The sequence below is a fragment of the Polypterus senegalus genome, chromosome 5 (genome assembly GCF_016835505.1).
Source record: "Polypterus senegalus isolate Bchr_013 chromosome 5, ASM1683550v1, whole genome shotgun sequence".
NCBI lineage: Eukaryota > Metazoa > Chordata > Cladistia > Polypteriformes > Polypteridae > Polypterus > Polypterus senegalus.
Window position 1 is genome coordinate 524,193 of NC_053158.1, and position 12,535 is coordinate 536,727.

Genomic DNA, 12,535 nt, shown 5'->3' on the forward strand with positions numbered 1-12,535 from the left:
GAATGCGACAGCAGGGCACGTGGACCAGAGGGGATGAAGCGATGAGTTACAGGGTCTCACGGTCAGAGCTCTGGGGGGCCGAGCCATCTCAGATTGGGTTCCTGATTCAATTGGTACATCAAACCTCTGCTGCTGGGGTCTGACAGATACGCCAACACCCCCGATGAACCACAAGAGGGAATCTCTGGAGCACATTTTGAGCTGCTGTCCAAAGGCCCTGGGAGAAGCCCAGTTGTGCTGGTGACACAACCAGATGATGAAGGCAGTAGCAGAGTCCATCAGCTCAGGGACTACAGCAGCAAGAAGCACATCTTTAAGGCAGGGGAGACGTCACACCTCAGGTGGGCCGCTGGCATCAGCACGGGACTGGCAGATGAAGGTCAACCCAGAGAGCCAACTAACGCGTCCAAACAACATCACAGCAACCACTCTCAGGCCAGATGTGGTCCTGTGGTCAGCAAAACAAGGGTTCCTGCTAAAGTGGACCTTTCCTTGAGAAGATCAGATGGAAGAGGAAGAAGGCCAAGTATGAAGGGCTGGTGGGCAAGTGTTGGAGTTGTGGATGTGAGCCCACCGAAGTAGGCCTTAGAGGTCATGCAGGCCAGTCTCCATACCGGGCCTTCACAATCCTTGGGACAACAGGAAGGCCGTCAAGAACATCACAGAAGATGGTGAGAGAGAATCACGATGGCTTTGGATTAAGGGGTGGGGGGTCCATGGAGCACACAGGTCACCTGGACACTAGCTGGAGATTGGTCAATGCCAGCTGGGTCACCTGGGTGAGGGTGTGTGACGTTCAGAAGACCCGAAACACCTGATGACCCCGGGTGACATCACTGATGACTGCACGGAAGGAGTGTGGAAAGGCGAGAGTTGTACTTATGACAGCATTTATAAATACGATATTTTCTTTTTTGCCAGGTGAATTTTCCTTTTCACGCATATTTGCACACAGAGCTTTGTAAACGAGACCCCTGGTCTTTCCCAGTGCTCTTGTAGCCTCTTACAGCCTCTCGATGACGCGTCTCCTAAGGTCAGGTGACAATTGTTTGGATCGACTGTCGGTCCACACTCACCGGTCACTCGTGAGGAGCACAGATGTGCCAGGTGCCAGGCGCCAGGCTTTGTGTGACCCCCACCTTCAGTCTCATCTCCTTCATTGAGTGACCTCTGACCACAAGTCACACTCGCGGGGGGTCACTTACTTTTTCACGCCTGCACCGTCAGGGATTATCAAACCTGCTTACGAGAGACATGAAGGGCAGAGCCGTTTGTGGGTCATTAGTGCAGTCAGGTGGCAAGTTGGGGGTCAATACAGTGAGTTCCAAAAGGTCCCCCTCACTTCTTCTTACCAGTGCAAGGCGGACTGGCATTAGCAGAGGGTTAGAGTGACCAGCCATCAAGATTGGCACCACTGTGTGCCAGGGACTGAAAGAAATCAAACTGATTACACGTGGGAGAAAAGATGAAGAGCTTCAGCCTCCACGTAAATGTAAGAAATGACAGAGGGGCCCCAAACCAGCATGAACTGTCACCAACAGCCTGAGTGACAACTGGGGGCTGAGTCATGTGATCATCCCACGAGGTGATGTTTGCTCCTAAATGACATCCTGGGGCTGTGAGAGAGAACGTGCGCTGTGAAGCCCCCACTGCAGCTAGAGGCCTCTCGATCACCCAGAGAGACAGCGGAGGATTCTGGGATGTTGGTGGTTCTGAACCAGCAGGCCAAGTGATTGATGCGGCTGGCAGGAGTCTCCACTCTGGTGGCTGCACTTTGAATTTCTTAGAGTCAACTGACAGATCAAGATGGTTGAACAGAGCCAACGAGTGCAGGGTGGTCCGGACCATCCAGGTCAGCCTCTTTTTATCACAATTGTCACCAAGAAGAGTGAAGTGAAGTCATGAGGGCACTGTAAAGAAGGACGAGGAGGGGCATGGCGGGCACACTTGAAGTTTGAAGAGTAACACAGGCGCACAACTAGAACTCCAGGTGTGTGGAGCAAGAAGGTCATGTGATGTTCTGATAAAGTGCAGCCCTCCATGGGGGTCTCAGTTTCTGCTGGAGACCCCTCAAGAGGCGCTACAGGATTCTTGACTGCCAATATTTAGTCGAACTCTGACAAAGATGTCAATCATCTTACAGGGATATGGCTCCGTCTGAGAAATCAGCCTAAAATAAACCAGTGCCCCTTAAAACCAGCATAATGAACGCCCTAAGGGGTCCAATCTTCATTGAATGGCCTCACTCATGCTCTTCAATCACCAGAGCTTATCCAGGCATGAAGAACACTCCGGTCCAAAACAGCCCTGGGCGCCGTGCCCACCTGAGTAGAGGTGCCTCACCCAGTCAGTGTCTTGGATCTTTGCAGCACAAGTTCTAATCACTTCTGCTAAATTAGACTTCTGGAAATCAAAGAACATATGGAGGACAAGGACATCTCATCTCTCATCTCATCGTCTTCCAAAAACACATTTTCAGCAGGCCAAGCAGGTCAGCCCAGACCTCCATGTCCCCAGCTGCAGATTCCAGCTCTTGCTGGGGGGTTCCTAGAGTGTCCCAGGGCTGCCACAGTGTCTCTGCCCAGTAGGATGTGCCCATAACAATGGCAGGGGGAGCCATCCAGGTAGCATCTTTATGACATGTCCAGACCACCTCCACAGGGTCTTCTTGGGCCAGAGACTCTATTCTGAGGGCCTCCCAAATCGCTGAGCTTCTCACCCAATCTCAGAGTGCCAGCCGTGCCACCCTGCCACTTGTGCTTGTGATCTCATTTTTTTTTTCAGTTAGTACCCACAGCGCATGGCCAGAGGTGAGGACCAGGATGTGGGTCAACTGGTAAACCACGATCTTCGCTTTTAGACTCCCAACCACAGACTGGTGCAGAGCCCCACCTGCCAGTCTCACATTCTCTTTTTCCGTCACCCATGAACAGGGTCCTGAGGTACTCGGGTCATCCACTAAGGACACCTGGGGAGAGCCGTCCACTCTCTTCTGCTGGTGAACGTGGAGGTGCTGATCCTCATCCCAGCAGCGAGTACGTGCTGAAGGTCACAGCCCGAGGAGGCACAGAGGACGACATCATCACATAAAGTGGCGCTGCTACCTCTGGCCCTCCTCAAGTGGACACCCACCCTCATGTGCTGCCCAGAGTGGTGACATAAAGACCAAACAGTTGACGCCCACACTGAACAAATTCGACTTGCGCCAACTACTTGGGACAACTGACACTGCATTCATAAAGGGGACGAAAAGCACGCAGCCATAATACATTGTATTTACAGTATATAGCGCCTTCTCAGGCTCAAGGCAGCGGCCCTCTCACCCCTGACCCCTGACCTCTGCAGCATCTCTCACAGCACGTGTTGAGGGACGTGGCCATTGACTGGCCATTGGCTATGAGACGGCCGACCACAAGTACGGAGATGGAGAAAGAAACATAAGGAGGCACTCAGCAAACCTCCTCTCTAGTAAAGAGCCCCTCTAAAGTGACAAAGAGTGCACCCATGACGTGGGGGACAACCCCTTCTGTATGAGCAGAAACACAGACTGGACTCCTGATATTCTGGGTTTGGGGGACTGAAGACTACCAAGTAAGGAGAAGTGGGTCACAGCTTGGCAGGCTTGGTGCCCACTGTGTGTGGCAGACGAGAGGAGGCCATTCAGCTCGTGGGTCGTTAGTCTGATTAGCCAGCAGCTCCGCTGTCCTGACATCACCTTCTGATTCTTCTTAAAAGCTCTCGGCGTTTCTTCTTCAGCTCCACGTCTCGGTGGTTTGTTCAGGAGTCCCAAAGAGCTTCCTGGCTTCAGTCTTCCCATTAAATCCCACTGGTGCCCCCGAGGATGTGATTCACCTTTTAGCTGAACGAATTCTGCTGGGTGTCTGAACCCGGATGAGGTCCCCACGCAGTCCCCTCTGCTTGACCCTCGAGTCCGTCACAGAAGGACACGTCCCCAAGTCCTGATTAGCACCTGCTTGCTCTCCTCTTTTGTGTAGTGTTTAGGGGGTCTTGTCATGCCAGAGTAGGAAAGCAGGGTCTGCCAGGGGGTGGCATGCCCTCTATACGTGCTGTGTGCCCCCCTTGAGTGACACAAATAGATGAACTGGTCTTGACATCTCAGGTGAACTTCAGGAAAGATTGGCTTTGGTTTACAGGTGGTCTTTGCAAACTCCTTTCTCCTTAATATTGGTGGACATCCCATGCCGGACCCCCTACCCCGGTATTCACGCTATCACCCATCTTTTTGACTTTGCCCATATATTTTCAGTGTCTTCCTTTGCCTTTTTGGGGGAAACTTTTGCTTCAAATTCTTGGTGCCTTCCTCTTCTTTCTTCTGCCTTCAGCTATGGTCATCCTCACAGCAGGTGGCATCTCGCTGTCCTCTTCTATTTCATCTCATCCTCCTTTCATTGTCTTTCCCACTGTCCAATCCGGTCCTGTGTCTGTGTGTGGTGGGCTTGTCTCCATGACCCTCACTAAAGTGGGACTCACATCAGGCATCTTCCTCCACCATGAGCTGGCATTCAGAATTGTGTTCTTCAAACCCCAAGTTCTTCATATCAAATTGTTGGTAGAATTGGCATGACCCCCCCAGGAGGTGGGAGACCCAGTTTCTAACTCTGATTCCTTTAAAGTTTCCAACTCCTTTATTCACATGTCCTCCTCCTTTTTGGTGGTCCTCCATTTGCACTTCCGTCTCGCTTGCTTTGGACGTTTCTTCTCCTCCCTTTCGGTCCACAGCTTATCCACTTCTAGATCTTTCTCTGTTCTCCTTTTTGACTACTAATAGGAAGCTGGTTACCATAAACTCTTTTCGAAGGCGATTGGCAGATCATGCGAGGGGGTGTGGCCACCCTGACCTCCGCCTTCATATTTGGGCCGTGACCTTCAGAGAGTTGGCCTCTCCGATGTCTCCTCGCTCTTGGACTTCTGCAGTTCTGGTCTTTCCGGCTTTGAGGTGTCGGGTTCCTGGACTGAAGGCTGCTTGTTTTCGCTCTGATTGGCCAGCTGGTTGTTTGTCTTCTGTTTTTGTCACCTGAGCCAGGGCTTCTGTGGTTCCCTTCTTCCCAGCGCAAGAGTTTTTGTATAAAAGCCTTCGCCACTTTTCTGTTAGGCCCATGCAGGACATAAGCCTGCTTCTTGATTTTTGGGGCTTTGGTTTGCGTCTTTAGGCCTCACTTTTGGTAGAAGCCCCTCATTTGGAGGTTGAGACCCCTGCTGGTCACACTGGAGTATTTCTGTAAATTGCCATTAAGGAGGCTGAACTGTGTTCAGAAATAATGAGAACATTACGGGGGTACAGGACAGTGACAAGGACATGGGCACAAATAGCTTGTTCCAAAATTAATGAGGGAAGTGAGCACAACAGTGCCATCTGGTGGAGGTTCTGAGTCCTTAAAGCAGAAAAACAGAAGTGACGGAGCTGCCAGACAGCATGGAAGTGCAATTCATGGATCTGATGGCCTCTGGAGAAGGTGGGTGGCGTGGTGGGGTGGAAGGTGTCAGTGCAGCCTCACCAATCCAACATCTCAGAGTCAGATATCACCAGGAGTGTCCACGTTCTCTTTGTGTCTCTGCAGGGCTTCTTCGGGGCACCCTGGTTTACATCCGCATCCCAAAAATGTGACTCAGCTTGTGTGACTGAAGAAGAGTTAAGAGAAATGATTAAGGACGAGAGGAAGAGTCAGGGACTCCAACAGAGTCTTCATCGACAAGGCCAACCAACAGGCAGAGCCTCACAAGAGCCAAGGAGGAGACAGCCAAGTCGAGACTGTGACTTCCTGGAAAACAAGTAAGACGGGCGGGAAGTAAAGGAAGGAGAGAAGGATGAGACAATAATCACAATGGGTAAATACACGGGGGGCAAAGCCACAAGATGGCACTGCCAATGCAACGCAAAAGAGTGAGTAAGGGAACAGTAAACGTACCAAAAACCCAAGGGTGGCTCATCTGCAAACCCCTTGGAACCTGGAAGATGACAGGAAAATATGAAAGGAGTCACTCGGTCAAATGAGAAGCGAGTTTGGCCTCAGTGCCCCCTCGAGGGCTCCAGACGCTGGCTTTGGCAGTTCTCCTGCAGTGCCAATGAGTGACTGATGGCCCCGAATTGGATGGACTTCAGGTTCCTGTCGGGACTTTCCTTGTTCAGTTAATCATTCACGTCTTTCTTTCTTTCTTTCTCTTCCATTCTTGTATGGAATAATCATCACACAAGGAAGACTAGAGAGGTCCCATGGGAGAAGACCCTTGAAGGGGCGCCACAGAAGTGAGCATCAAAAAGTGTGGATGGTGACAGAATAAGAAAGGGAAGAGAAAAGCTGACAGCTACAAGATATGAAGGTGCAAAGGACACTGTGAGCCCAAAATGTCCCTACATGCCATCACTCCAGATGCCCTTGGGGGACGCCGTAAAGTCCCCAGAGCTCAACTCATTGGGCACAGGCTGAGTGCCACCCAGTGGCCAAGGGCTTCTACTGCAAATCACAAGATGGCCACTTTAGGCCCTGAGCTGAGCCTGTCACCTTCTGTTAGTAACCCTAGGGTGACGTTTGTCATGAAAGGCACTATACAAATCAGCCCTGAGCAATCTGAACCACTGAGTGAGCCAGATGGCATGATGAACAAGGCGCTATATAAACATGAGGTACGGCTCTTCCTAGTGTGCTCTGCCCCTCCTCTGATTGTGTCCAATTTCATTCCACACGACCCCTTAGCCAGACTGACCATGACGTGCGTCATTTGGGGGCCATCTTTGAACGTATGACGAGGACTCGTTTTTTTTTCTTTTATTCTCATTCAGGCAGCTCGTCGGCCATCACCACTCACAGACTTGACTGGCACATGGGTGCCAACCTTCCACAGTTCTCCTCCTTCTTTCCAGCCTTGGGCTTTGTCCCTGTGGCTCCAGTGGCTCCTCCACGTCCTCACACCATTGTGATTCTTTAATTGATCTTCTTACTGGAAGTTCCTGCAGGTTCTGTTCTGCTGTCACCCATGCATCTGCATTCAGAGACCCCCTTATTCTCCACTTTAAAGACAAACATTTGGCTCATCTTGTGGAGTTAAGAGACAGAGACTGGAATCAGGCCACAAGACTGGTTAATATAGCGCCCCCGCATTCAGAGGCCACCATTGTCAAACTGAATGTCTCCTCTCATAGGTTTAAGAGAGAATGTAAATCAGACCAACACCTTTCTAATATAGCGCCTTTCACGAAGCCACAACACACTTTGTAATCATCACAAATGTGTGCAGGTTTTCCTTGAATTATGTGACAATGACAATACTAAGCCAGAAGACAACCGTCACTTGTCAGCTCTGAGTCACCTCAGACCTGCTCCATGAAGAGTGTGGTGTAGTGAGGGTAAGGCCTTGGGCCTCAGACCCTCAAATCCCAGTTCAAGTCCCAGGTCACTTCACCTGCCTGCTCTCTGATTGGAAAAACAAAAGAAATGGAACCAATGGCATGTAAAATGTTGAAAGTCACCTTGGATAAAGACGTCAGCCACGTAAGTAAAGCTAGCATTAGATGGAAACCCACCACTGGCGCCCCCTGTTGTCCTCTTTAAAGCACTAAAAGCAGCCGCTGCCATGCGCTCTACTGACTTTCACGCTCGACTCCTTCACTCTTCTTAGCAGCCCGTCCACAATTAGACGGAGTATTCCAGACGTGACCACACGAGGGCGCTGTCAGGCGTCTTCTAATTCTCCGGAGAGCTGGGCGCTATATAACCCTGTTCAGCTTTTTAATTGCTCGTCGAAGCGCCAGGGTTGTACTTCAACCCCTCGGCTTCTGTCAAATGAATTTAGCAGCTCGAGTGGGCGCTTTGAACTCTTTTGTTTCCATCGAATAATTGAATTCAAGTTAAAAAGAGCAGAGCTCCATTTCTACCGTCTGTTACTGCACGCCCGCGCCCAGCCAAGCCCGTGAACCCAGCTGCCAATGTGTGTGCGTGTCGCCGCCGCAGAGCCCCGCCCCTCCGGCTGCCCATCACGTCCGGCCCCGCCCCTCGGCGCTGTCACTCACCTCCGCAGCAGTACCCGGGCCGGAAGCGCAGGGAAGCCGCGGGTGGAGAGATTTCAAATGGAGCCCGTGTAGGCATCGCCGCGGCGGTCTTACGGAGCTGCAAGCTGCGCCAGGCGTGACCCGTGGCGGCCGGCGACAGCGTGCAAGGAGGAAACGGCGGCGATCGGAGGCCAGAGAACCGCCTCGCGCGCCGTCCGTCACTAGAGAAGCCAGCCAGCGAGTAAGGGAGCGAGAGAGGGAGAGATCGGGCGGGCGGACGGACGGGGCAGGCAGGCGGAGTGCCGGCCGAAGCGACGAAACATGGCCACTGCCAGCAGCATCGCCGCCTCGCTGGCGAGCAAAACCAAGACCAAGAAGAAGCACTTCGTGGCGCAGAAGGTGAAGCTGTTTCGAGCGAGCGACCCGCTGATCAGCGTCCTCATGTGGGGAGTCAATCACTCGGTGAGTAGAGGCCATATAGCGCCTTGCCTGGCGCGCTTCCTGTCGCCGCTCGGTTTTTGGGGGTTCCCGTCTCTTGGACTCGACGTGGCATCCGTTCGCCGTGCTGCACGTGTGGCTTCGCTAGAGACGGCGTATAGCGCCCTGCCGTGTGATGCCCGCCTTCACTTCCTTCGCCAGTGCGGCTCCGAGTGGGCAGACGTGTGGCCGCCCCCCCAAGCTTTTCATCCGTTTAACGTGCCCTGACAAGAGGGGCTGCACGGGGACGCCGCTCGGTGGTCACGGCTGGGTGGACGTGCTGAGCATCCCCAGAGACCTTTGTCCTGCCAAAGAGGGCGTCGGAAGTTTGGGCTTAAAGAGTAAGCGGGCACGAGTCGATTTTGGTTAAAGAGTAATGGTGTGCCTTTCAGTTCCTGTGGTGGGCTGAGCAGTGAGATGCCAGACACCCTCCCCCAGATCCCGCCCCCAGATTGTGGCAGTGCCACCCAGAGCAGAGCGGGTACGTCCCTGCTGCCACTTGCCCAGGTTGTTAGGTGCAGAGAGATGCCCAGGTGTGTCTGAGGGGCACTGCTTACTGTGTGTAATGTGACAGCAGATTAGAAGTGGGGGGCACATGTGGGGGAATGCCTGCCTTTGATAGTCCTCCTCTAACACAAAGATCTCCGATCCATTAAGGTGTTTCCCCCCAAACACGGCAGGCCTAGAGGATGCCAATCCAAGTCGTCGGTCCCTTCGCGGTGCCCTTTCTTCACCCCTTTCACTTTGCCCTCCTTCATCTCTCTTTGTCTCCGAGTTGCTTGATCTTTACCGGGATCCTCCACATTCTTCCTGCTCGTGTGGATACCTGATGGAGAAAAACAGGAAATGCTGGAGATGAAAACCAGGAAGCCGTCTGGCACTCGGGGGCCTGATGATCTGAGGAGTCGCTGGCCGGCCCCTTCTAGCCCCTTGATGGATGTCACTGTGGTGACTCCTCGCTGTCACCTGTAACTCAACTCGATTACTGCCACATGGGTGTTTGAAAAGGCGCTATAAAATGAAGCCAAGTGAGCTCCTCCGAGGTCGGGGGGCTGGAGTGGGACACCCTGGCCATTGCTGATCGGACGCAAGATGAATGGGGGCTGAACATCTGGTGAAGTCTTCAATGGAGGTCTTGCTTGTCTTCATAGCCTCCCATCACTGGGCTGGCTAGAGGCAGGTGGCTGCAGACCGCCATTGTACTCATTATGTCCCCTTCACAGCCTTCAAGGACTTAAACACCCACACTGGTCAGCCTTGCACCTGTGCCCATGCTGGATGGCATCACGATGTTTGCATATGGCAGAGTGCTGATGGCAGGCCAGCACAGCCCCTCCAAGCCAGCATGTGGCAGCAGAGTAAACACATTTAGGCCCCGGAGAGTTGGGATGGCCGAGAGGTGCCACCAGATGGTGGTCGGGTTCAAAGTGTCCGTAGATTGACGCGGCCCCCCTGCCCAATTCGTAGCACACGCCACACTTTACGGCCGGACAGTGGCGTGACGTGAGAGTTTTGTCTTTTATAGCGCCTTTACACACCGCAGGTTTCAGAAGGACTGAAGTGCCCCGTGCTGTGTGACCCCCGGCCATTAAAGAATTTGAATTATCAGGCCAACCGATCAAATCGTGTTTGTGCATGTCCAGTGCCAACAGGGCGGTGACAGTAAGTGACAAAGAAGTGAGGGGGTAGCCATCTGTCAGGAAGGGGGGGCTCGTCTTGTCTGTTTTTCTGTCCCTGTGATCATCCCTCCCTTTTGCTTTACGTTACTTAATTCTGCCGATGATCTGCTCTGCTTGGGTTTTCATTGCAGGTTAGAGGGACCCCCTAGTTTAGGAGCCCCCTTTTCCTGAATTCCCAGATTAGTGAAGAGCATCCCTTGTGTCGTCCCTTGCCGTCTCTTTGCTCCTCACCCGTCCGCCACTGGCAAACACAAAATGATGCTGTGCTGCCCACCGGGTGGTCCAGCCTGTGGCCCCTCCATTTTGTACCCTTGGGTCATTCCTCTTACTCTGCCGTCACCAGGTCCAGACCCGTTGCTTTCTTTGAGATCGCGGGGCTCATGTGGGTCACTCACTGATATAGCGCCTTGACATCTCCCCCATGTGCACAGCAGGAGGAGAATCTGAACTTTTAAACACTTTGGGGACCCCCACAGTGATCATCACCCCGAGGTGCCCCCCAGAACACTCAGCTGGCACCCGCTTTGTTTGGCACAGAGGTCAACGGCTGATTAGCAGCGAGGTTCACGTGCCAGTGGCCTGAAGGCTTTGCGCCCACTAAGGGTGGTCATTTGTGCCCTTCATCTCGAGGGGCACCTGAGCAGGTCAGATGATGTCTTGATGTGGCGGTCCTCTCCCGTACTGTGTGTTAAGGCGCTAAATGCTCAAACAGCTGCCCTCCGCTTCGACACTTCAGCCCTGGTGCGGCTTCTCCGTCTGTTTGCTTGCCTGACACGGACGCCATAGAAACTGACAGGAAGCTGCGGTGACGGTGACGGCGGGCCGATCAGATAAAGGAGAAGCTCCGCTGCTCGCTTTGCTAAGCAAAAGGCTCATTTGAATGTGCAGAGGGCCGCCGGCCGCCGCCCGACCGCACGCTTTGTGTGTGGGCGAATGGGTGGGTGTCTCTGCCACGTGACTTCAGGGCTGCGCCTTCTGGGTGACTACCGAGGGGCGCCATGCAGCAGATGTGTGTGCGCGGGGAACCTTCTTGTCTTATATAGCGCCATTGCATGCCAAAGACTATCCAGTCACTGAGGAAAGTGACGCCCCGGTGAGCTTCTATAGTGCCTTCCCGTACCCACATAACTTTATACGTTTGTGACATGTGTTTAATCGAGTTCCGAGTCATTGGGGATCAACTGGGCCCAAGGAGCAGGGACCACCCAGCACACTTCCCACCCAGTTAAAGCCGTTTGCTTCTTTTGGGGGACACCGGGAGAACATGCCGAGAGTAACTGAGTGGGACCCTAAGATCTGTAAGTGACCAAAAGTCAGTGGGCAGGGGGACATCGCTGTGAGACCATATAGTGCCTTACCTTCCAGGATTAACATTCTCACGCTCGCTTACTCCAATTTGGGGGTCCCAAGTGTTAGGTGTGTTTGGCTCTATAGGTAGGGCACCACCTCCATGACTGTCTGTTTGACTCTTTGTGGTCTCCCTGTGATCCTCCCTCCCTCCCTATTAGTTTTATGTCACACCCCTCACCTCTGCTTGGCTTGTCACTTCAGGTCAGAGTGCCCCCTAGTGGTGCACCTCACTGATGTGCTTCACACACTGATTCGTGGGCAGCACCCGTCTGTGTCGTCGTTCCTCACCTGGCATCCTGCAAGTCCACCAGGTGGTCCATACCAGCCATCTTGTGCTCCTCTGTTTCAGTACGTCACACGCCCCCTAGTGGCACTCATCACCTGCACAAACCCGCCCTCCTATGCCAGTCAGTCAAACCCCCAACCCAAGATGGCACCAGGAGAACACGTAGACTCCACATAGTCAGAGAATGAATGTGGGATTTGAACCCAGGGGGCCGTGTCTCTAATGCAGGGAAGTGACCGAGAGGCTGTGACATCCTTGTGACTTCGTATAATGCCCTTCCTTAGCAGACACCATCCCCGCATAAGTTTCTCAGACCTGTTTAATTATGTTGAGGGTCTTTGGGGGGATCAAACGGTGCACATACCTCGGATGTGAGGAGGCCACAGGCAGAGGTTTGGGGCACTGGGGTGGGTTCATAGGGCATCGGGGGTTTGGTCCTTGTTTCTGCTTGTTTGTCACTTTGTGTTCTCCCTGTGATCCTCCCTTCACTTGCAGCTCCTCTGATGCCCTGCATTTGGCTTTTCATCTCTGGTTAGAGTGACCCCTAGTGGTGGCCCTGTGTTTTTGGCTCGTTGGTCGCTCCTGAATTTCCTGTGTCGTCCCACCGTCTGTTTTGCTCCTCCTGGATCTGTAAGGCACTATATGACTGGCAGTCAGTGACGTCCTTGTGACTTTCCTCAGTGAACCAAGTGCCCGGATATGTTTCTCAAACCTGCTTAATTAAGTTCAGGGTCACTG

At 53.0% G+C, this 12,535-nt stretch overlaps 1 protein-coding gene across 2 annotated transcripts in view; it reads left to right on the top strand.

Annotated features, from left to right (window-relative positions):
* The first annotated feature begins 8,018 nt into the window (after nt 1-8,018).
* LOC120530090 (phosphatidylinositol 5-phosphate 4-kinase type-2 alpha) overlaps nt 8,019-12,535 on the top strand; it is a 36,000-nt gene continuing 31,483 nt past the window's right edge. Inside the window, exon 1 of one of the 2 annotated variants that reach the window (XM_039754245.1) lies at nt 8,019-8,467. In XM_039754245.1, coding sequence (XP_039610179.1) covers nt 8,327-8,467 — 141 coding nt within the window. In that variant the 5' untranslated portion in view covers nt 8,019-8,326. The remainder of the gene's footprint in view (nt 8,468-12,535) is intronic. The other variant, XM_039754246.1, reaches the window with a different exon arrangement.